Source organism: Hippoglossus stenolepis, chromosome 2 (assembly GCF_022539355.2).
Source record: "Hippoglossus stenolepis isolate QCI-W04-F060 chromosome 2, HSTE1.2, whole genome shotgun sequence".
Taxonomy (NCBI): Eukaryota; Metazoa; Chordata; class Actinopteri; order Pleuronectiformes; family Pleuronectidae; genus Hippoglossus; species Hippoglossus stenolepis.
In genome coordinates this window covers 9,057,001-9,078,554 of record NC_061484.1, presented here as the reverse complement: position 1 = coordinate 9,078,554, position 21,554 = coordinate 9,057,001, and the positions used below count along the sequence as shown (strand labels likewise).

Here is a 21,554-nt window from a genome sequence, read left to right as displayed (position 1 = left end):
GTAAATTTTGTATTTCTACATCACTTTTACACACTTAAAAAATGACCCATACAGTATGTATTCACTACGGAACACTTACCATACATTTCACACGGCTGCTTTTGCACATCTGACTTACATGAATAAGTCTCTTTTTACAATCCATTACTAGTTAGAAAGGTAAATATGTACAATACTAACTAGCTGTTAGCTAGCTAGCTTCTTTTCTGGCTGTTAACCATAGCTAGATCAACAAAATAAAACTTGAAATATAACAGTATATACTTAATAGACTCATTGATATGCATTTTAAAATATGTTTATGATATAGAGTGTTAGTAAGGCTGGTCGCAATAATTTCAGACTCACGGTTTAATGGTCATAAAGATGTTGCATGAAGAACAGGATGAGGAAAATGAGGAGGCAATTCTTAGTCTTGATTCCGAGTCTGAAATCTCTGATGCTGAGGACCTAGACTATGTTCTACAGGATCAAGCTGGAGTTGTCCTTCTAAATGAAGAAGGAAGAATAAGCTTTATAAGAATATAGCAGAGAAACACCCAGCCATGCATGAAATAATACAGGAAATGAATACGGGTCATTTTTGACCCATGTTGTGCATTAGAAGGGGTTTGCATAGCTTGTGTATCAAAGCTCTTTGAATTGCTGGTACAGGAGAAGAGTTTCAGTGCTGACCTCAATATCCAGCTCTGCGGAACAAACAAGACTGCTGAGTTTACAGACGGACTCGAGAAAACTTCAGGAGAGATACAATGAGGTCAAAACAAATTTGATGATTTTTTTGACAGCTTAAACATACTAAAATTATTACTAACCTGAATCAACCAGCAGGTGAGTAACGGTAAAATGAAAATGCAGAATTTGATAAACAGACGGGTTAAAATGAGGTACACTTTATTGTCTCAAAAATATTACAACTTTTTTTGCAAAGGAGACAAATGATGAGTCTTCACATCCACTTGTAGCACTGATAGGAATGCTGAACATTAGCTTATCATGGCTAACCTGCCCTGTCACAACATCTGACACTCTGTGGTACAGGCTGAGAGGATTAATACTACTGGATCTTCCTGAGACAAATTAATAGAGATTATTTGGTGGTAAACAAGAATTTATCCTCACACAAACAAACATTAAAAAATGTAAGTAAAAATGTAACACTTTAAACTTAGCATTTCTGCCTACAGAGCTGTAAACAAATAAGTAAAAAATGTAAACTCAAGCAAATTCTACAACCTCCTTAAACCATGGTACAGATGTGTTATGTCGCCTGTAAATCTGAGGATGAGTGAAAGCAGAGTGAAGGTTGAGTGTGAGTTCAGAAAATAAACCAAAATACCATGAAACCCCCCCCCCCACACACACACACACTAAATATGCAAATAAGCTCGTTTGAAAAACGTCAACAATGCATGTTTAAATGTCTGCAAAAATACTAAAAATGTTTTTTTTGTCCAAGTCAAGAAACATAGTAAATGTTTGACCTCCCTATTTGTTAATCTCTTCTCAGTTAAAGTGGTGTCATCACAGAATCCAGAAATTGACCTTTGGTATATTGCTGTTGTTCCACTGATGGAACGCTCCATACAGTAACTTTCACTTAAGACACCTGCATTTTCTGGCTATTTGCCTTGAGCTAATGCTCAGTCCAGCAGCATGTTGCACATTACATTTGTTGCTTTGATGTATGCACTACTAACTTTGTAAAAATACACATTAAATAGGATTTAAAGTGATATTCTACCACAAATCATTCAGCACAGGCAGGCGTCAAACGGGGCTATGAAGATGTGCTGTATTTGTGATATACTGAGTGCACAGGCGGACAGCAGACAAACAAATAATGCTGCAGGAGTGATTTAAAAACTTGACACTACTGCTGTCCACTGTGACTATCTGAAGAAAAGCTGCCACTTCTTAAGCCAAAAGGTTGTGAGACACTAAAAATGGTCTTTCTTTTGAGTTTTTTGAAAAACTAAGAGTAACAATCTTATGGTTTTGTTGTTCAAACGTACTTTAAGTCTTTACAGGCTGTGCTAAAGCTTAGCTCTGACTAAACCTGCCCGTCGAGATGCCATCAGGACAGTCGCATAAGAAACAAAAGCAGCACTGTTTGTAACACTTTTAAATCCTGCTGAAAATGTAAGTTGTGCAAGTTCATGGTGCAAAGTGCCATTTTCAAATAGGAAATTTCCAATCTTATTTTTACCTTCACACACACACTGAGTGCATGTGGGTAAATGACAGAGGCAGCCAAGAACATAACAGCACCTTATAAATTCAAGTCAGAGTTGAAGGGACAGAAATCTGAACCCCTCATTGGGATCCATCACAGGAAGCTACAATACACGTAGCCACAATGTATTCCAATCTATAGAGTTCACTCGGTTATGTAGCTTTTTTCTTCTTCTTCCTGCCTTTATTATAACCTCGGCCGAACCAGCCGCCCTGCACAGCTGTGCCTTCTTCTTGTCCTCCAGGGTCGGCTGAAAACTCCTGCTCACCATCAGGGGGAGCTATGACCTCACGGGTATGGCTGTCCACTTCCTCTGGCCGCAGAGGTGTTGCTAGAGTGAAGATGGGGTCGTCTGCCCTGATGAGACAGAATGAGGGAGAGTGAGCTGGGAAACAAAAGGGTTGTCTAAGATGTTTAGGAGCTTTTGCAAATGTTTTACCAGTGTCTGTGAAAGTTATTTTTGGTATAATTACTCCACATGGTCTTTACCTGTCATACACAGGCATCTGAAAGTCCAGCTCTTCCATGAGGAGGCTCATGACATCATCACACTTGCCATTAATTTTCAGCGTAGCCAGATCATCTTTCGGTGTCCACTAGAACAAACAAACACATTATCAGCCTTGGCTTCATTTGTAACTTATTTCACCCAAAACATCAAACCAAACATACCTGGAGGTTGACAATGTAAAGTTTGGGCCTTTTGCTTGCTGGTCTGTTCATGCACCAGAGACAAGCGTATTTCTTCAGCACCTAGATGAGCAACAGAAAGAGCACACAACATTGACGAGGATGCTACAAGAAAATAAGCTCTCAACTAAACATCAGAGAATAAAATGCATTAGTCTGCATATCAGTGACTGTGTTGACATGATATTTATCAACTTGACTAAGAATTAAGCAACAGCATGGAAACATTTTCAGATATCTCTCTGAGGTCATTCTAGAGGAGAACAGATTGAAATACAAGCTATGAATTGTCACATAGTTGGTTATGTAACATTTTTAACACTGGTATTAAATTTAGATGACAAGGTTTCTTAGCATAGGCTGCAACAGAGGCTCTACTGCCTGATCAAAATAAAGCCCAGAGCTCCCCCAAATGTGCATGAATGCAGCCAAAAAGGATTTACAGAGTCAGCAACAGGACAGAAAGGTGAGGTCGAGTATTGGAGAGGTAAGTGTTAAATTAGTAGTCAGGTTACGGAATATGAGTGAATCTGTTCTGTCAGTGCTCCATGTAACCGACTAAATGAAAAGTAGTATTTAGCATCGGCCATTATTGGGAATGTTACAGTCCCCAAACATCGTAATAAACATCAGGACTGTCCGTCCAGACCCAACCCGTTTAGTCTTCAACAGATTTGACTGGAATTCATTAATTTCACAGACTCACTGTGGTTTAAAAAAAATAAATAAAAAACTACCTTCAGACTGGAGCCTAAGCAGAGAATAACATCCGCCTTCTTGGCAGCCTCTGCAGCTCCCCTCCAGTTGAGCGGTTGCTCCAGGGTCCCGCGTTCCCCGAAGTGCACTATGGTGTCCCTGAGTTCACCGGAACAGTGGCTGCACCTGCGGCCTGTCCCGTGCCGGTGCAGCGATGTCCGCTCCGTCACGTCAAATAAGCGAACACACTCCCTAACGGGGGAACAGCCTGTGCAGACCTGAGGAGAGGATGCGAAAACCAGCATGTCAGGATGAGTTACAGTCTATTGAAAACCGCTTGTAAAAGCCAAACGCTATCTCAGAAATGTCTCAGTAATCTCCCTGTAACAGTGCTCCCTCACTTGTTCTGTCTATGGAAGCACTGATTCAAAATAGGCTTGGAGTTTGCTTCATTCTTTATCCTAGACTTTTCTCACTCCCTACTTGTAACACACTTTGAGCCATTTATGAAAATAGCGCAAACTACAAACTACATGGGAAAAAAAAGATTTTTCAACTGAGAGAGGTTTGCTGATGCACACCGTCATATCATTGACTGAACCTAGTAGCTGCTGTTGCTTTCTTTCTATGTGCATTCAGGCTGTGCTCTGCAGTTTTTACCTGGCATGATGGGATACAAAGCATTACATATGGATCAAATGAGATCTAGGCTGGATCTGTAAGACATTTTTCAGTTGCCCGTAACTGTTGTCGCGAGTAGGAGGAGGAAGCTGACAACAGCAGTGTCTAAAAGATAAATATATAAAACACTGAGGATGTGTGTTTTTACCTCAATAAACATGTTTCCATGGAGCTCAGACAGAGCATTTCTGGGTAGGCTGCTTCGCATGTGAAGTCCATCACAGTTTTGAGACACAACATGATTTACCTTCAGAGACAAACAAGAATATTTACTGTAAATACCTTCTTTTTTTTTTACACAGCACCAACATTATATGTCATCATTCTACCATCATACCATCTTCTCCTTATGAAGCATCCTAATGCACATGTGTGTGAGGGTCGGCTCTGCTTTACTGAGGTCCGAGGAACTGTTGGTAAGGAGAAACAAGAAAAGAAGACACAACCAGAAATATTTCACTTTTAAATAAATTACGCAGCCACTCTCCCATCATGGCAATTACTGCGTATCTCACTTGACTGTCCGTCCCTTCTGTAGCTGTGTCCACACCCCATTAGGACCCCTGTAGTCTGGGATAGAAGCTGCCTGAAAGGAAATAAGTCATCAGTCCTCCGAGCAGTATACATAGAAGGAAACTGAAAATGCAGAGTTTGTCGTACCGTACTGATCCCGGCTCCAGTGTAAACCACCAGGTGATGTGCTTGTTTGATTGCCACAGCCAGCTGTCTGACTTTATTTTGCAGCCCCTCGGCGTCATCATACACCTGGAGAAATGACAGGAAATGAACACGTTTTAAATTTGTTGTCTGAAGTAGCAACCACAGCAGGTTTGTATTATCCTGGAAACATTTTCCAGCAAACACAAACACATAATTATGGAATCATGGCATGACTTAATCACTGTCCGATTCCAGCTAAGCCTCCTGACATTGTGTTTCAAAGCAATCTATGTTTTATGTTTTGATATTTCCTGTGGATCATTGGTGAGGAAAGTTCACTCCACAACAGAGTTCCTTTTCAGGGGAGCCATGAATAGGTCTTTAGCTTTTTGAAGATTTCAAATGTATTGAAATAAAGAACACATTTTGTGAGTTAATATAACTTGATGTGACTTCAGAAATGTCTTTAGTCAAGTTATCAGCTTTTGATGTAAAGAGGAAGCAAAGTTCTCAATGAGTGTGACAGATGTTTTTGTTCATAGTAAATATTATCCATGATTGTTTGAGGCCGCACACTGGCCAGGTTGGTCTTTTTAATGTGTCCACACAATAAAAACACATTTTTCACTCACAATGCAGCATTACGTTAAAATGTACAGTTCACCCAGAATTATCTACTCATCACTACGGACACTTGTATTACACCAAAGGAGTGGTCACCCAGTTATTTCAATTGCATTGGATTTGGTTGCAACAATGTTAACCCATGAAACTCCCAGTGTTTTTGTTTTCACCCACCCCTCCATCAGCATAGTGGTGAATAGATAGAGGGAATTTTCATTTTTTTGTAAACTATCCTTTTAAGCCCTTTGAGACTAACTGATTTGTGAATATAGGCTATGCAAAATAAATTGTATTGATTGATTAATAGAAAATGATCTCCATTTGAAGGATATTTTCAAGTTATGGCCTGAGTGGTACTGATAAACTAATTTAGAAATCACAATATACCACATTAAAAAGGCCAGCCCTGCTGAATGAGTACTTTTATACAGAGCTTATAGATTATACTTCTGTATTTACACAAGAATATAATATTCATAGACTTGCTTATTAAATTGGAGACAAACTCTAATGAATATTTCTCAGGTGTTTCACGTTTTCTACTCGTGGAGAAATCCCTGAAAGAACTTGGAGTTGCTTTTGTCCTTCAGACTAAACCAAACTTGGTCCCGTCACTAAAGTCCCCCTGTGCAGATCAGAGTCCAGCTCCATGGAGTCAGTCCCTGGGCCTCACCTCCTCCTGCTTCCTCTTGAGAACACTGCTGCGGACGTGTCTCCTGCTCAGCTCCTCCGCTGTGTCTGTGTGCAGCAGCAACACAGCGGCCTCCTCCTCTGAGCGCTCAGCCTCAGGCTTCTTCAGGACTCGACCCACCTGCAGTGAACAGATCAAACCTGCTCAGGCTACACACACACAGTGGTGGGCTGCAGTTGTCAGCCGGCCAGCTCGGAGGTAGCAGCCATAAACCTGCTGGTTCCTCGTCTTACCAGTCGGAAGATCTTCCTCTCGCTCTCCCGCTGCAGTATTCTGGCCTTTTCCAAAGCCTTTCTCTCAGCCCGTGAGGAGACACCGGTGTCCGCCTCCTCTGCCATCACGTTGCACCTCAGCTGAGAAGAAGCCATCTATTCAAAACAAAGCTGATTGCACCAACGACAGCCGGATGTCAGCTCTGAGGAGATGAGACAAGCTGCAGCGCCCTCTGCTGCTGGGAGTCCGCACGTGATTTTTCTCAGATTTCACAAACTTCACAGCAACATTAGAAAGTTATGAAATATTTATTGTCAACTGCACAAAAATAAATATAAAGTAGCATATAAAACAGCTCCAAAACCAATTAAGTGTTTGTTTTGGCTGATGTGTGTTGCCAATATACTAGGACACATATTTAGGCAACACTTAGTTGTAACACACTATTAAAGTCCTAGCATCAATCTTCACTAACATCTGGAGCTAGGTAGTAACAACTGGAGGATGTCTGAGGATAAAAATATTGTAAACATCGCACTAAGCATGTGGTAATTCACCTGGAGACAGTCTCTTCTATGTGGTTATTAACAAGGCACATATACACACACACACACACAAAGGAACTGGATAATAAAATGTTCCTGGGCACGGTCACACATACTCGAATGCAAAATGAATATTGCAGCTCAAAGTTCACTGGAGTTGAACTCTGAGATTTTCCTCGCCACAGGAAGCAAGTCTTTTATTCGCCTCCCCGCTTGCACCGATTGGCAAAATAAATTAAAAAAAGAATCCTGTGTTGGATAATTAAATTTGTCCTGCTTCCCAACCATCCAAAATCTATCTTATAACTCTGAGATTTTGAGCCTCTGTCTTTCTAGAATGAAGCCATCATGAACTTTATTCATTAAACCTGTGCATTTCCTTTGTGCATCATCTTTCAGGTGCAGTGCTTTAAAAGGTGTTTAAGTCTTTTTGCTAATGAAACATTTTCCCCAGTAGCTTCTTCAACGTGCGCACACTGAAGGTTCTAAAAGGGCTGGTTAAGAGTTTCTGCTGCAGACGGAGCGGGTGCAGTGATATCTTATCCCCAACTCAGAGCACCCAATCGATGTGAAATTACTCTGAGTGCAACTCTAGTCAGTATAATATCATATACGCTGGTGGAGAAGGGTAAAAAACACATTCTCTGGCACTTTAGATATGAAATACAAAAATACATTGGTCAGCAACAGGCATCGCTTTGTGTTAAATTTGGGATTTGAGGTTTGGAAACTCTCAGAAGATTCGTTCTACAATATTCATGTGATCGCTAGAGGCCTTATTAGGAGTCCTCACTGGGGCCAATTAGGACAGTGTCATCGGGGTCTAGCGGAGAGAGCGCTCTTGGGGACCCTCAGAGGATTTGCTCTGAACTGTCCTCGCTTGGCTTTCTGCGGCTGCTCGGCAGAGATTCCAGTCTTGTGTCCAGTCTTCTTCACAACATTCCTGTGCCTCTCCGCTCCCTTCTTCTGGGTCCTGGAGGGAAGAGAAAGCAGGTTTGAACCACTGACAATGGTTCAAGGTTTTCAGTTAATTAACAATTTAAGAAGATTGCTGCTATTTTAGCTCGCTGAGACATTATAGTATGTAAAAATGTGTTTTGCACTCAAAAATATATGTGAAAGGTCCACGAAATCTTATGCAAATGTTAGCTATTTTACTTGTGACTTTCCAGGGTGAAAGATTGCCAAACTACTGACATTTAAGCTAGGTATGGTTGACGCTACACTATCGGAAATCACTTCTTCACCTCTCTAAAAACAGTACTTGCCAGTGGCAGTACAGCGCACCTGCTGGTTTGGAGCAGCACAGAAGTGATTTCAGGGAGAAGCAAATAGCAGTTTTATCTGGGTAAAACTAATATACTTCAGAGACTTGGTATCAGATCAGTAAATAGATTAGCAGGCTCGCCGATGCCTGACCCGGCATTTTCAGCAGTGTCGGCAGCATTTCTGATGATGGTCTCGGAACATCTTTATTTGTAATGAAGATATCTGAGCACATGTTTATACTAAGAGCTTTTACTAAAGTGCAGCAACCAACATTGTGACTTCGGAGTTGAGCTTCGAGTTATCTGATGAGCTGAGATTCCTTCATCTTACATTGTGACTGTACTGGTAATAACTGTGTCTATATGTGTCCTTTTAAAAGGTATGCAAGAAAAAAGAAACACTGAAGCAACTTGAAACAGAACAGGAAGACTCACATCACTCCTCTCTTCCTCTCCAGTGCTTTTTGCGTAGCAGCTGACAGAAAACTCATCCTTCTGGGTTGGACTGTGTCTTCACTCTAAACAAGCACATAAACACAATCATACACATCCATGTAGAGAACAGATTAGTCTTTGCACTTCCACAAGGTATAATATTATAACACTCACAACATTTGTGATATGTATTAATAGGCAGGAAACAGGACACAATCGATAGCCGAGTCCTCTCTTACTACTTTAAGAAATTAGATTATCAACATAAGCACTGCGCTAGGAAAAATAAAACAATGTTCTCATTATCCACCTGAATAATCATGAAGCAGCGTTAATGCTGGAGCCCAAAAGGTCTGGACAGTACTAAAAACATAATGGTATTTTGAACAGCTGTAATTAAATACTGATATTTCTGTGTAGTGTTTAGTATTAGCTCAGTGGCGCATAATCACCAGGTTGTGTGCCATGTGAAAGTGAGTCAGCAATAACTTTTCCACTGCAACCACTTTCTAAGTTATAATTTATAACTTTTGTCATTATTTGTAATTTTTCACTGTCAACCACTCCTCCAATATGTATAATGTTTTTCAGCCTGTCCACCCGTCATCTACACCACATGTCCTATGAGGATTGCGGGGGAGGCAGGAGTCAATCCCAGCTGACATTGGGCAAGAGGCCGGGTACACCCTGGACAGGTCACCAACAAACAACCGTTCACTCTCACACCTACGGACTCTTGTCCAGATGTTCTGAGGAGTTTACCTGTCGTCTAAGCTCTCTCTCTCTGGTCAGGTCTCTGTCCAAGCTGATGAACTGCATCCTCTCTCCGGCTGACAGGACGAAGAATATGTCGTAGACCCCATAAAGTGCAGCGCGCAGCTGAAGAAGCAAAATAATAACTCAATCCGCATAATCACACACCTGAGTTTCATACCTGGACATAACGTGCGTCTTGTGTCTTGGTCAATTCACACCTAGCATTATCATGCACCTCTGCATTTGTTTTGAGTGGCCACTTGTGATCGGATCTCACTTCCCTGCTCTCAGAAAAGAAAAGTGTAAAATACGTTTGGTTCATTATAAAAGCTGAGTAGATGATCCTTCAATTTGGCCCAGGATGCTTCTCCATTTAGTCTGCTTAAAGAATGTGGACACAAGCGTCACAGACCACCTCCGAATGTGTCTGAGTGATCAGATCCTAATGCATCCTCAGTGTGTCTTGTGTGTGTTCACTAGAGCTGCTCACATGTGATCGGATCAACTCAGGTGGATGATAATGCCAGGTATGAACAGGGTCACAGTTGTGATGACTATCAATGAAGGGAGAAATTGCCCTGTTGTCAGTGTAGAAGAGAATTTAAGTGAGGTTAACAGATTTTTTAAACCATGCTTGACTTCATACCTGCAGAGTAACTCTCTCCTGCAGTAAAAGGTCCTGTCTGCTAAACAATTCTCCTCGGTTGGGGTTCTGCAGCTGGAAGGCAAGCAGGAACTGCCGCGTGTCCTGGACACACACACACAAACCACAGTATTTGTTTATTTTACGATAGTAACACAATAACAGTGTGGCTGGTGACAGACATGACACTGCCCCCCCCACTTACCCTGATGGTGCGCACCAGCTGTGCCACTCTCTCCGTCCTCAGCAGCCTGCGCGTCAGATAACCTTTCACAGCCGCTGACAGCAGATGGCGGTAGTGCTCTGACTGTGAGCTGGAAGGCTGAGCAAGAGGACGAGCAAGTGATGAGAGGGGTGAAATAATGAGGACCAGTGGGGAAGACAGAGGAGAATGCTAATTCCACCAATGACAACCAATTAATTTCCCATGAAGATTCTCAAGGTCTTTTGGTTGGCATCTGTTTAGTGCATCAATTTGAGTGGACTCACATCTCATCATCATAATAGGGAATAATAAGAGGAATAATAAGCAGCCGATGTGGTGTCACTCACTTGTTGACTCTTGAGCTGTTGCATTAAAGCAACATGTTTGTTGAACAAATGTCGTCTAACGACTGTACTGAGATAGATATCAGAGTAATAACAAATGACAGAGGTTACTGCTGAGGAATAAGACATCGAGGGGGGAATATCTGTTTCACCTGAGTGTGTCGGCTAACTGGGGATGAATAAAAATCATGTGGTTACAGGGATAAGAAGGACAAGCATTTCGCATCACTGATACTCTTGAACAAATGTGATAGTAATACCTGAGAGAGGGTAGAAAAGGTCAGCGTGTCCCCGAGACGTGAGGCTGACACGGAGCAGGGTAAGGACACGCTCTGGAGGAGATGGTAACGCGCAGCTAATGCCTGAAAGAGAGACAGACAGACAAGGAGAGAGAGACAGGGATGGAAGGATGGAGGGAGGGAATAAGAGGTGAAATGCATTAGTGCGCACAGGCATGCATGTGTGCATTTGGGAGCCGACAAGGTTGGAAAATATTGAATTGGAAAGACAGCAAATGAAGCAGGAGGAAGAAATTAATTGAGGGTGGAGAGAGAGAGACAGAGGGGGAGAGATGGGGCACAGAGGCAGGAGGGATGAAATGAGAGAGGGAGCAGAGGAGGAGGAGGAGAGGGATGTTGGGGATGATGAGACAGGAGAGATGGAGGAAAATTAATACAGCCAGAGAGTAAAAATGATGTTGGAGGAGGTATGAGACAAAACAAAAAGAGGGATGAGAGGGGAGAGAAAAAAGAGAAGGATAAGGGACCATTAGTGGTGGCACTCGGCGGGACGATCTGGCACTTAACCACAGACGCTCATGAATTAAACAAATTATCCGTTCCTTTTCTGTGTCAACTCCCTCGCTCCCCTCCTCCCTCTACCAGAGTCCAGCCAGCTTGCACTCTCATCACATCAAGTGATGGAAGGATAGGGGGGAGTCAAATAGAGCCTCTTTATTAAACAGCTTATGTTAATTATATTGTTGTTAAGGATACATAAATTAAACAGAGACTGTGATTAATAGGGCAAGGACACCGGCCAAGAACAAATACAGACACAAGCGGAAGAAACAGGAACTGGTTGCCAGAGAACAGCAGGCGTCCTTGAAGTGCGCACACGCACGCACACGCACGCACGCACACGCACACACACACACACACACACACACACACACACACACACACACACACACACACACACAGAGAAACAGACGACCACGCCAGCTCGCCTCTTAAGGGATGTAATGAAACATTTATAGTAGAAATCCTGTGTGTTTTTCTGGGGAGAGTCTGAGGGTCTCTAGTAATGAGGAGATGTCTGTAGTCTGCCCACGACCCAGCTTTCCAAAAGCACTCTAACAGGTAGAAGAACAACATGTGTGTGTGTGTGTGTATATATATATATATATATATGTATGTGTGTGTGTTCACATGTGGAACAGTGCCAGAGCCTTTCAAATGTCTGCCTCTAGTTTCTAAAGAACGGGTAAATGTTGCATCACAGCTGAGTGACTTGGTCAGAAGCTCTCAGTCTATTCTCCTTTTAAAAAACGGTGGACACACTGGGCCGGACATTAATTCATAATTTCTCTGAGGTGACTTTGTAGGGAGTCAAAATCTCTGGTAGAGTGATTTATGGCAGCTGTACAGGAACTACATAGTGCATCACGTACAGCAGCAATATGTGATGCAATCAAATGCAAGAGGCAGACCAATGGGACGTAGGAAATATCAATGGTTTTGAACCATATTTAGAGTCTAAAGCTTTTTAGAAATTCTTGGTAGTTTAGGTGTTTAAGATTTTTGTCATTTCCAAATATTATTTTGAACTCAAAGCAAAACAACAACAAAACTGCAAGAATGAGGCAGGTAATATTCTATTTTTGTGTGTTGTCGTTAAAAGAAATCCCAGGACCACCATACAAACTCTTGAAATTCCCTTTCCTGTCTGTGAAGCTCAGTCCTAAGCACGTATGTTGAAGTACACCTGTAAATACAGCTCATAAATTCATACTTTAAATAAAAAAAAAGGATCAACTAATTCCTAATACAGATGGACATTGTAGTTTTTAGCAAATGGTATTCGGGACAGGAGGAAACTGTATTGGCGACTCATTTGAGCTTTTTGGCAGCAGGACAACTTTAGAAAGATCAAGTACAAATAAACTACAATGCCCATGTTCACCATGAATGTATATGTCAGTAGTCTGGTTCACTAACGTGCTCTAAATCGTTCTTAGAAAAAATTAAAGTCTGTAGCAAAGGCTTCATTAAATAATATGACCATTTTCTTATATTTTGTATTAAATGGATAAAATTGCCATTTTTGTTGATTTCTGCTCAATAACCCATAATGAAAAAGTTAAAATACATTTGCAGAATTTTCTGTATGTTAAATTTTACAAATAAACTTAAAATAAATGTATTTTAATCTCTCTAATATTCAGAGTAAAAATACCCCTTTTCTTGTTGCAATAATCCTTGTAACAAAAGGTGTTGGTCATATTCCAATGTTCTTGTGCAAGACATCTATTCTAGCTATTAGCTACAGCACATAACTAAAATGTACAAGATTTGTTTGCACAAAGCCTTCACACGTTACGATCACAGTTGTACTGTCATTTAAAGCTCAAAACCTGCAGTAGGCCTGGTTTTGATTAGTTTCATATAGGGCTGGGTAATATGACCTCTAATCAATATCACGATTATTTCAAACTTTTACCCCGATTACAATGCAGAACGTTTTAGTTTATAACACCCCCGCCCATGGGGCGTCTCAGTCTGCGCATTACTCAGTGACGGTCAACAAGCGACTCCGCTCCTCTGCTAAGCGAATCAAACAAACACAAAGTAAACTTCAGTACTAATCCGGTCCTAATAACTTTTGATTAGTGTTAGGGTTTGTTGATAACGTGTAAAGTGAGCGCAGGTCAGCAGGGGAGTGAGGAGGGAGGATATGCGGCAGGGTGATGCGGCACGGAACGTAGCGGAAACCTGAAAGTTTGTGAATGTACGTATAGGGGAAAGTATTAACCGAATTAACTGACATGGGCAAAATTAGGTCGGTTAGAGGTTATAAATGTTGGTTTCAATACATTATCGGTTAATTGCTCAGCACTTGTTTTCTATCTGTCATCTTAATAACCTCAAAGTCTCCATTTTGCTGCCCCACCTGTCGTAGTTCTTGCTGTTGTCTCCTGTGTTCATGTTGCAGGGCTCGGATCTGAGCAGCATGGACCTGTTTCAACTGTTCTTGCTTCTTTTGACTTCCATGGCCATTGTACCACAGTCCGGCAGCTAAAACCAGGAAGTACAAAAATATATTGTCAGACATCAAGATTGTCAGATATCAAGACAAGACAGAATCCAGACAAATACTGCTGGGTTTAACCAGGTGTTGTGGAGGGCATGGTTGCAGTCCTGAATATGTGGTTAAAAAAATGTCTGATCTGGTATTTTTCCTATATTTGTGCATGTTTTCCTATATGATACAAATCAAAAGCATACACTTTGCGAAAAACTAACTAAACAAAGAATTGGAAACTAATCAGGCTTTGCACAGTTATCCTGACCCATCAAAAAATGGGTGGGCTTGGTCGTTATGCAGATTAGATTCAATTCAATTTTAGAGTAAAATCACAACATGCATTATCTCAAAAAAATCTTTCACAGGATAAAAACCTCAGTCTGAACCAGAGTTGGGGTGGACAGCCATAATGAGTTGAAGACGTCCACTCAATTATTTTTTTTAAAGTCTGGTCATTGTGTCATGTTTGTTCCACTTATTCAATATTACACTGCTGATTCTACACAATATTGAAACTCACATTGTGACACCGCACTCCCTCTGGGAGTACTGGACCTGGGTCTGACCACACGGTCTCCTCCTCCTCCGTTGGTATCTGGACTCCTTCCCTGGGTCTCTTCTGCTGTTTGCATGAGCAGTCTGCGTTTGACCTTGGCTAACCTTCCCTGACCTTCATCCCTGCATTCTGGGGTCATGTGTTTTCCTTCAACGACACCACTTTTTGAGCCCGAGTCGGATCCTGATCCGTCGAGGAGCCACAGATCAGATGGCGTGTCCACATCATATGACTGGTTGAGAGACGGCGACTGAGAAGAGTTAAGACCTTCCACCGCCATCTCATTCCTCCTCTCCACTGGTTGGTTACTGGTATCCGAAAGCACGGACACGTTACATGGAATCATAATTTCTGATGGAATGTTTCTGAAGACATCGGGAATACGCATCCGCTGTGCAGCAGACAGGATACATTTAGCTGGTGGCGGCTGCATTCTACTGCTGCCATAACTCACTGTGAGTCTTTCTTTACCTGTTCCTTTTTCCTTTACTCTCTCTGTAACTAAGGTGTTAACGAGCCTGATCTCTCTTGAATTAACTGATTCATCTCCTTCTCCCAGCACGTTGACAGAGAAATCATCTGCGTCACTGAAGATTGGTTCAGGTCCTGTATCTTCCTTACTCTTTTTGTTATTGTCTATTGATTGTCTTCTTGGTAAATCCCTGTATTCTGAATCGCTGCTATCAAAATCAGCACCCCCCAGATTGTCCTCAAAAGAGTCACAATCATTTTGACACAGCTGCGCATGTTGGTCATTTCTACTTTGCTCAGAATGCTCGCCACCTTTAAAACTGAACTCACTTTCCGTGGTGCTCTCAGTCTGGCTGTGATTCTCCAGGTTTTCTTTCACTGTGGACACCAGATCTGAGATCAGTACTTTCAGACTGGACAGGTTTGACTCAAGCTGGTCTATGTGCTCTGAGCTCTTGGCTAAAGCACCTGGAACCATCAGATTCACAGTGGAGGGAACTGCTGTGTGGCTGTTTTGATGTCCCAGGTTTCTTTCGAGCTCATCAGTTTGGTCTTCATGCAAGAGAGTATTGACCACAACTTTCTTCTTTGAGGTCTGTGCCCCGTCAACGGGTTCTCCATTTTTATTAGTTACTCTGCATTTGGAACAAACTGGACTCGTACAGAAATGAGGGGCTGGGATTGTGTAACTTTTCCTTACTCTTGGAAAAATATATCCGGGACAGAGGTTACTCTGCTCAGTGGGCAAGTAAAAGGCTTCCTGGACTGGGGAGACTTCTTTTGCCACAGGTTGTTGCTGGATGATGGCGCTGATTTGCTTAGGCTCTGTTAAAACCTCTTGTGAACTGTTTAGCTTATTATTTTTGAAAGTTATTTCTTCTTCCTCAACTCTAGTAATTTCCTTAGTATTAATATCTCCTGTTAAATGTTTGCTTTCAGATTTGACATCAGTTATTTTCCCAGTGAAGTCACTCTCAATCATTCTTGTCTTCTTCTCCTCTGGAGTCACAGTCACCTTACAGGGGGACTCCTCATTCTCCTTATCGGAGAGGCTCTGATCCTCTGGCCTTGTTTTTGGCTCTTGATTCCTCTTCTGAACTTTAGTGTTTTTGGCTTGGTTCCTAAGCATCCGCTGGTGCCGACGATACTCCTGAGATTTCTTCAGCAAGGCCTGGAGGCTCGTATGATATGGCTCCTCAGATGGTTTTGCTTCATCTACACTACTGTCTGCTGGTTCTGTGGGTTCATGCTCGGTATGTAGTTGTGCTGCTGGATTGCAATGAGTGCTTAATGTGTCAGATAATTCTGGATTATCTGAAAAGCCACTGTTTTCTAATAAAGAAACTGGGTCCTCACTTCTGTCCAAAATGTGATCTCTGTCCAGGTCATGTTTTCCAGTCGACTGAACGTCATCTCCACTCTCTGTGCTCTCCAGAAGACTGCTTTCAGATGTTTCTGCTGTTAAACTGTCACATGTGGCTGAATCATCCTGGAATGAGATGCAACAAATGTCTTGTTCTGCAATGAAGTTATTACAAAGGGATAACTCCAGTCCACTCCTCTCTAGTTCCTCTCCATCTATGGGAGGGTGGCTAATAATTTCTGGCATCTTGGTGATTGTGTTTGAGGTGCTTTGAAGGAAAAAGCCATCCATACTATAGGCTCCCTCTGAGGAGCTAAAGCCACAGATCCCGCTCCCTGCATCAATCATTCCGGACACAAAGACAGTGTTTTCGACATTTTCAAAGGTCACGTAACCTGAGGATACTGACTCGTGAATCGCACCATTAGGAGAACTTGGCTGCGGTCCCTGTTGGCTGTCATGTTGGTCAGCAAGGCAACTTTCATTGTAACTTCCCTGAGGTGTCACGTTGGAAATGAGAAAGGCACTAGACACTGTTGATGCCAACCGAGGAGGAGAAAGCCCATCCTCTCTTTTCCTTACAACGGGTGGCGAGAGCGACGGACTATCCTTTGTTGTTTCATTGAAAAAATGACTCTGTGAAGCTGATCCACCACTGGTGTTCTGGGAATATGAAGATCTGATGTTAATCTCTGACTCCTGAAGCAACTCCTCCATTGTTGGTGTCGTCCTCAGCTGCAATTAATGAGAGAAATGAAAGAAAATAACGCCTGATGATTATTCTACTCATTCAAACTAACTGCAGATATGTGACAACACAACATATAGAATATAAGCACATTTCAGGATTGCAGAGGGGACAGCAGTTACCTGAACACTGTGTAGAATAGATTGCACGTAGGCCATTCTTGGATGAGCCTTCAACTTCCTGTGGCCAGCAGCTTTCTTTGCTGCATCTCTGTGTCGCTGCATCTCCGCTCTCTGCTCTCCCGAGAGCTGTAATCATCAGGAAGAAGACATGGGATGTCGTGAATATTACAGACACAGGCTGCAACTAAGGATTACTTTCAGGATCAGAGTTATTGTTTGGTCTATAAAACTATCAGTTAAACCCTGTGTATCTCTGTGCATTACATTTTATCACACATGACTAATGTCGTACTCGTCATTGTTCTCTGTATCACTCGGCTTAATGGACATCCTTACAGTCAAGACGTCATCGCATGTTATCCATTTACAGAGCTCTACTGTTGAAACTTACTAACCTCACTTTTAGCACACAATCCAGTACCTACATCACCTTATATATCCCCTCAATCACATCCATGTTGCCAGAACTGGGGTCAGGTATTACGGACCTTTCAAATGTAACAAGCTGTAATCTGACCTATAACTGCAAGCTTACATTTCCCTAAGGTGCTTTTAAATCTTAGTTATGTCTTTTCACGAATCTTGAAATGGATTTATGTAAGTCCTGGTTGTGTTGACTGTATTTGCTGATTGTGAATGTCTCCTGTTCTCGAGTCTCTCTTATAACAGAGACTAAATGAGAATGCCTGATTAACTAAAAACAAAATGTCCAGAAATTGGGATAATTGCACATAACAAATCCCCAGAGACCTGGAAGACTTATTCAAATGGATTATTTTGTCCAACCAATCCAAACATGTTCAATTTACAATTCATGAACACGGCTGACCTGACATCAGACGAGCCACAGTGATGTGGGACCCAGTTCATATCAACGTTACACAATGGCAGAGCATGATCAGTGATGGCCCACCGTTACAGTTTTACTTCGTCTTGATATTTAAGTATAAAACCCTCAATCGTGATGTTTCTATTCCAGGATCAGAGCTCATACCAGAGGAGGAAGGATGGGTCGTCCATGGACACGGATGAGAGATGATGCAGGTGAAGGTCTGCTGTGTTCCTCCTCCTCCTCCTCCTCCTCACTTCTCCTCAGACGGGAGAAACGACGCTGCACGAACTTGTCGTAGTCCTCCATGAGGTTCATCAGGATACAGTGGTAGTAACGTCAGGTTCACGTTATTGTGTTGTCTTCGCTAACGTTAGCTGCCGAGATGTAACAACAGCTAGCTAACCCACATAACTAAAGCTGAGCTGGTGAGCGTTTAATACCGAAACAGGTAAAGTCGAAACATACTAAAGGCGTAAGAGAACAAAAGTAAACATACGTACAGCAGCCCCACCGTATTATTTTAGTTGTAAAAGCAGCAGGAGACAGACTAGCATGCTAACAAACAGCGGTGCGGAATGATTCAGTAAGTACAAGCTCAAATCGTGGCAGCAGTAGCTCGTAGAGGCACTTCCGGTGTCAACAGAAACTGCCACTGATATGTAAAGGCGGCTGCCTCTGATGTTACACTGTTAACAGGCAGCTGCCTCTGATGTTACACTGTTAACAGGCAGTTGCCTCTGATGTTACACTGTTAACAGGCAGCTGCCTCTGATGTTACACTGTTAACAGGCAGTTGCCTCTGATGTTACACTGTTAACAGGCAGCTGCCTCTGATGTTACACTGTTAACAGGCAGAAGCCTCTGTTGCCACAGAGCTGGTGGCGGCTGCCTTCTACTGCTGCAATTAACTGCTTCATCTACTTTTGTCAAGATGACAGCAAAATTACATTACATTACTCATTTGGCAGACGCTTTTATCCAAAGCGACTTACAACTAGTGCATTCAATTAGTGCACCCCATTTAGGTGTTCAGTATCTTGCCCAAGGACACTTTGGCATGCAGGTGGGGAAGACTGATCGAACCACCGACTGTCTGGTTGGAAGACAACTCTACCCCTCAGCCATAGCCCCCACAAAAAAAATCATCTGCTTCACTGAAGATTTGTTCAGGTCCTGTATCTTCCTTACTCTTTTTGTTATTGTTTATTGATTGTCTTCTTGGTAAATCCCTGTATTCTGTATCGCTGTTATCAAAATCAGCACCCCCCAGATTGTCCTCAAAAGAGTCACAAGCATTTTCACACAGCTGCACATGTTGGTAATTTCTACTTTGCTAAGGATGCTCGAGACCTTTAAAACTGAAATCACTTTCTGTGCTGCTCTCTGACTGGCTCTGATTCTCCAGCTTTTCTTTCACTGTGGACTCAAGATCTGAGATCAGTACTTTCAGACTGGACAGGTTTGACTCAAGCTGGTCTATGTGATCTGAGGTGTTGACGAAAGCACCTGTTACATCACTTTGGTCTTCATGGAAGAAAGTATTGACCACGCTTTTCCCCTTTGAGGTCTCTGCCACATCAACAGGTTCTCCATCTAGACAAAGAGTGCTTTTGATGATAGACATTCAAAATGTCTAAATAATCGCCTATTTTTTTATGTTTGAGTAATTTGTGCAAATGCAGATCATATTAACTAAATTAAAGCATTCAATTATAGCATTGTCTATTGTAATGACATATTGTGTCAGTGAAGGTAAATGTTAATAATGGAACCTTAAAAAGGGCGACAGAGCTGCAATAACGGACACAAACATCAGGTTTTACATGTGTTAAAGATAGCAAAGGTATTGTAGTAAGGACTGGGTTAAAAGGACTTTAATATTACGTTAAGTTTACAAGGCACGGACATTAATTGGCTTATGATACATTAATAACAGCTTCTCACAATCATCATTTCAGACAGAGGAGAAAAGTCATAGCAAATTTTAGTATTTTATGTAACTCATTGAAAAGAAAGCAGGGTTCCAGTTTCAGTCATTAAGCATCATGTTCCATTGACATCACTGTTCTACCACACACCTGGCAGCAGTGTGATTTCAAGTTTCAGTTCAATGACACAAAACATAGGCAAAGCATTAACAGCATTTAAGCAGAATCGGTACTAATATGCCAAAGACATCAGCCATATAAATGAGCATGTTTCACAAAACAAGTGGAGAAATACAGATCAATTATTCTTGGTGCCCAGAACAGTAACAGGCTGATAAACATTCATAAACTAAGTATAAATCTCAGGGAATAAGTCACAAACAGCGGTAGTTGCCCTCAAAACGGGGCGACAGCGGTGGCAACTGTCCCCAAACCACTGTGGCAACTGACAGCTGCCGCAGCAGCTGTCTTTACAACTGCCACCGGAAGTGCCTCTACGAGCTGCCGCTGCCACGATTTGAGCTTCTGTATCTCGGTGGATGAGTGTTTACATTTTTACCCGCGTCTTCTCCCGGGGCAACTGACAAGAGACAGTTGGATCCGCTGTCACAAAACCCGGAGTGGATTTACAGCATTTACTACACATTTAAACAACGGATATACACATTTCAAACCGAAAACACAACTTTAAGTCAAATGTATTAAATAACATTAAGCAAAGGCACATACAGGCTCTTTTTTGTCAACAATGTTCGAGCAAAGCTTGTATCAATATGGGATTAAATTTAGCTCTGCTCCGTGTTTTTGTGTTATCCCGACCGGATTGAGATAAAGGGAGCTCAGGATAACTTGACACTGCCCCCTACAAGCCTGGCGGGCTAAACAAGGGCATGAACAATACTGGAAATACATTTATATATTTATTTGAGATATTTGTTGGTTGACGTATCAAAACACATCATAGCCTTTGTTCAGTTTGAATCAAATCCTGGACTTCGAGTTTGCAACAAAACGCTAAACGTTAAGGTTTTAGTTTAATGCCAATATATATCTATATTTATATAGATTTATATTTTCAATAGTATGTTCAATAAGAGCACTGCACAACAATAGACCAATAGACAGCAGTTATGTTGAGTTGTCACAGCAGGAAAAGTGCTGGTGAAACCAACAACATTAATGATAACTCTGTGAAAAATATCTGTAAGGTGTCATACTTCTGAATTGTGACACAAATACACAAATATTCATAGTTCTACCATGTAGGCATCACAAATATGTAAAATACATTTTCAAATATTCCATCATCCAATATTGTTTGTCTTCTTTTTTAAATTTTTTTTCAATTAAAATGTTGTTTCGTTGAATGTGACTGATTAAAATCAGTAAATGACTAACTGAAGCTATGGAAGTTTGTGACATTGATTGAGTGAACATGATACATGTAGGATGTAATGTATGTAGCCTCCCCCTACCTTTTCCCTACTGTAGTGTTATAAGACTGGGTTGGGTTGCTATACTCGGGTTGGGTTGAGGTTTTT

General features: G+C 41.8%; 2 protein-coding genes across 3 annotated transcripts; both read right to left on the bottom strand.

Annotated features, from left to right (window-relative positions):
- Window positions 1-877: 877 nt before the first annotated feature.
- On the bottom strand, window positions 878-6,700 carry sirt7 (sirtuin 7). Its single transcript, XM_035145455.2, has 10 exons — window positions 6,512-6,700; window positions 6,261-6,398; window positions 4,964-5,068; window positions 4,819-4,889; window positions 4,641-4,713; window positions 4,452-4,550; window positions 3,664-3,900; window positions 2,909-2,989; window positions 2,726-2,832; window positions 878-2,593 (listed from the first exon to the last, which is right to left on the bottom strand). Exons 1-10 carry the CDS (start codon window positions 6,644-6,646, stop codon window positions 2,389-2,391), a joined length of 1,251 nt encoding a protein of 416 aa, XP_035001346.1. The 5' UTR covers window positions 6,647-6,700; the 3' UTR covers window positions 878-2,388.
- Window positions 6,701-6,780: 80 nt separating this feature from the next.
- On the bottom strand, window positions 6,781-18,720 carry si:ch73-100l22.3. Of its 2 annotated transcripts, none has more exons than XM_035181936.1 (10): window positions 18,248-18,720; window positions 17,254-17,379; window positions 14,514-17,118; window positions 13,859-13,983; window positions 10,948-11,049; window positions 10,344-10,460; window positions 10,142-10,243; window positions 9,502-9,618; window positions 8,740-8,822; window positions 6,781-8,039 (listed from the first exon to the last, which is right to left on the bottom strand). In XM_035181936.1, exons 1-10 carry the CDS (start codon window positions 18,398-18,400, stop codon window positions 7,850-7,852), a joined length of 3,720 nt encoding a protein of 1,239 aa, XP_035037827.1. In that variant the 5' UTR covers window positions 18,401-18,720; the 3' UTR covers window positions 6,781-7,849. The 2 variants fall into 2 exon arrangements, with proteins under 2 accessions (XP_035037827.1, XP_035037836.1); XM_035181945.1 differs by having other exon boundaries at window positions 6,781-8,009.
- Window positions 18,721-21,554: the final 2,834 nt, after the last annotated feature.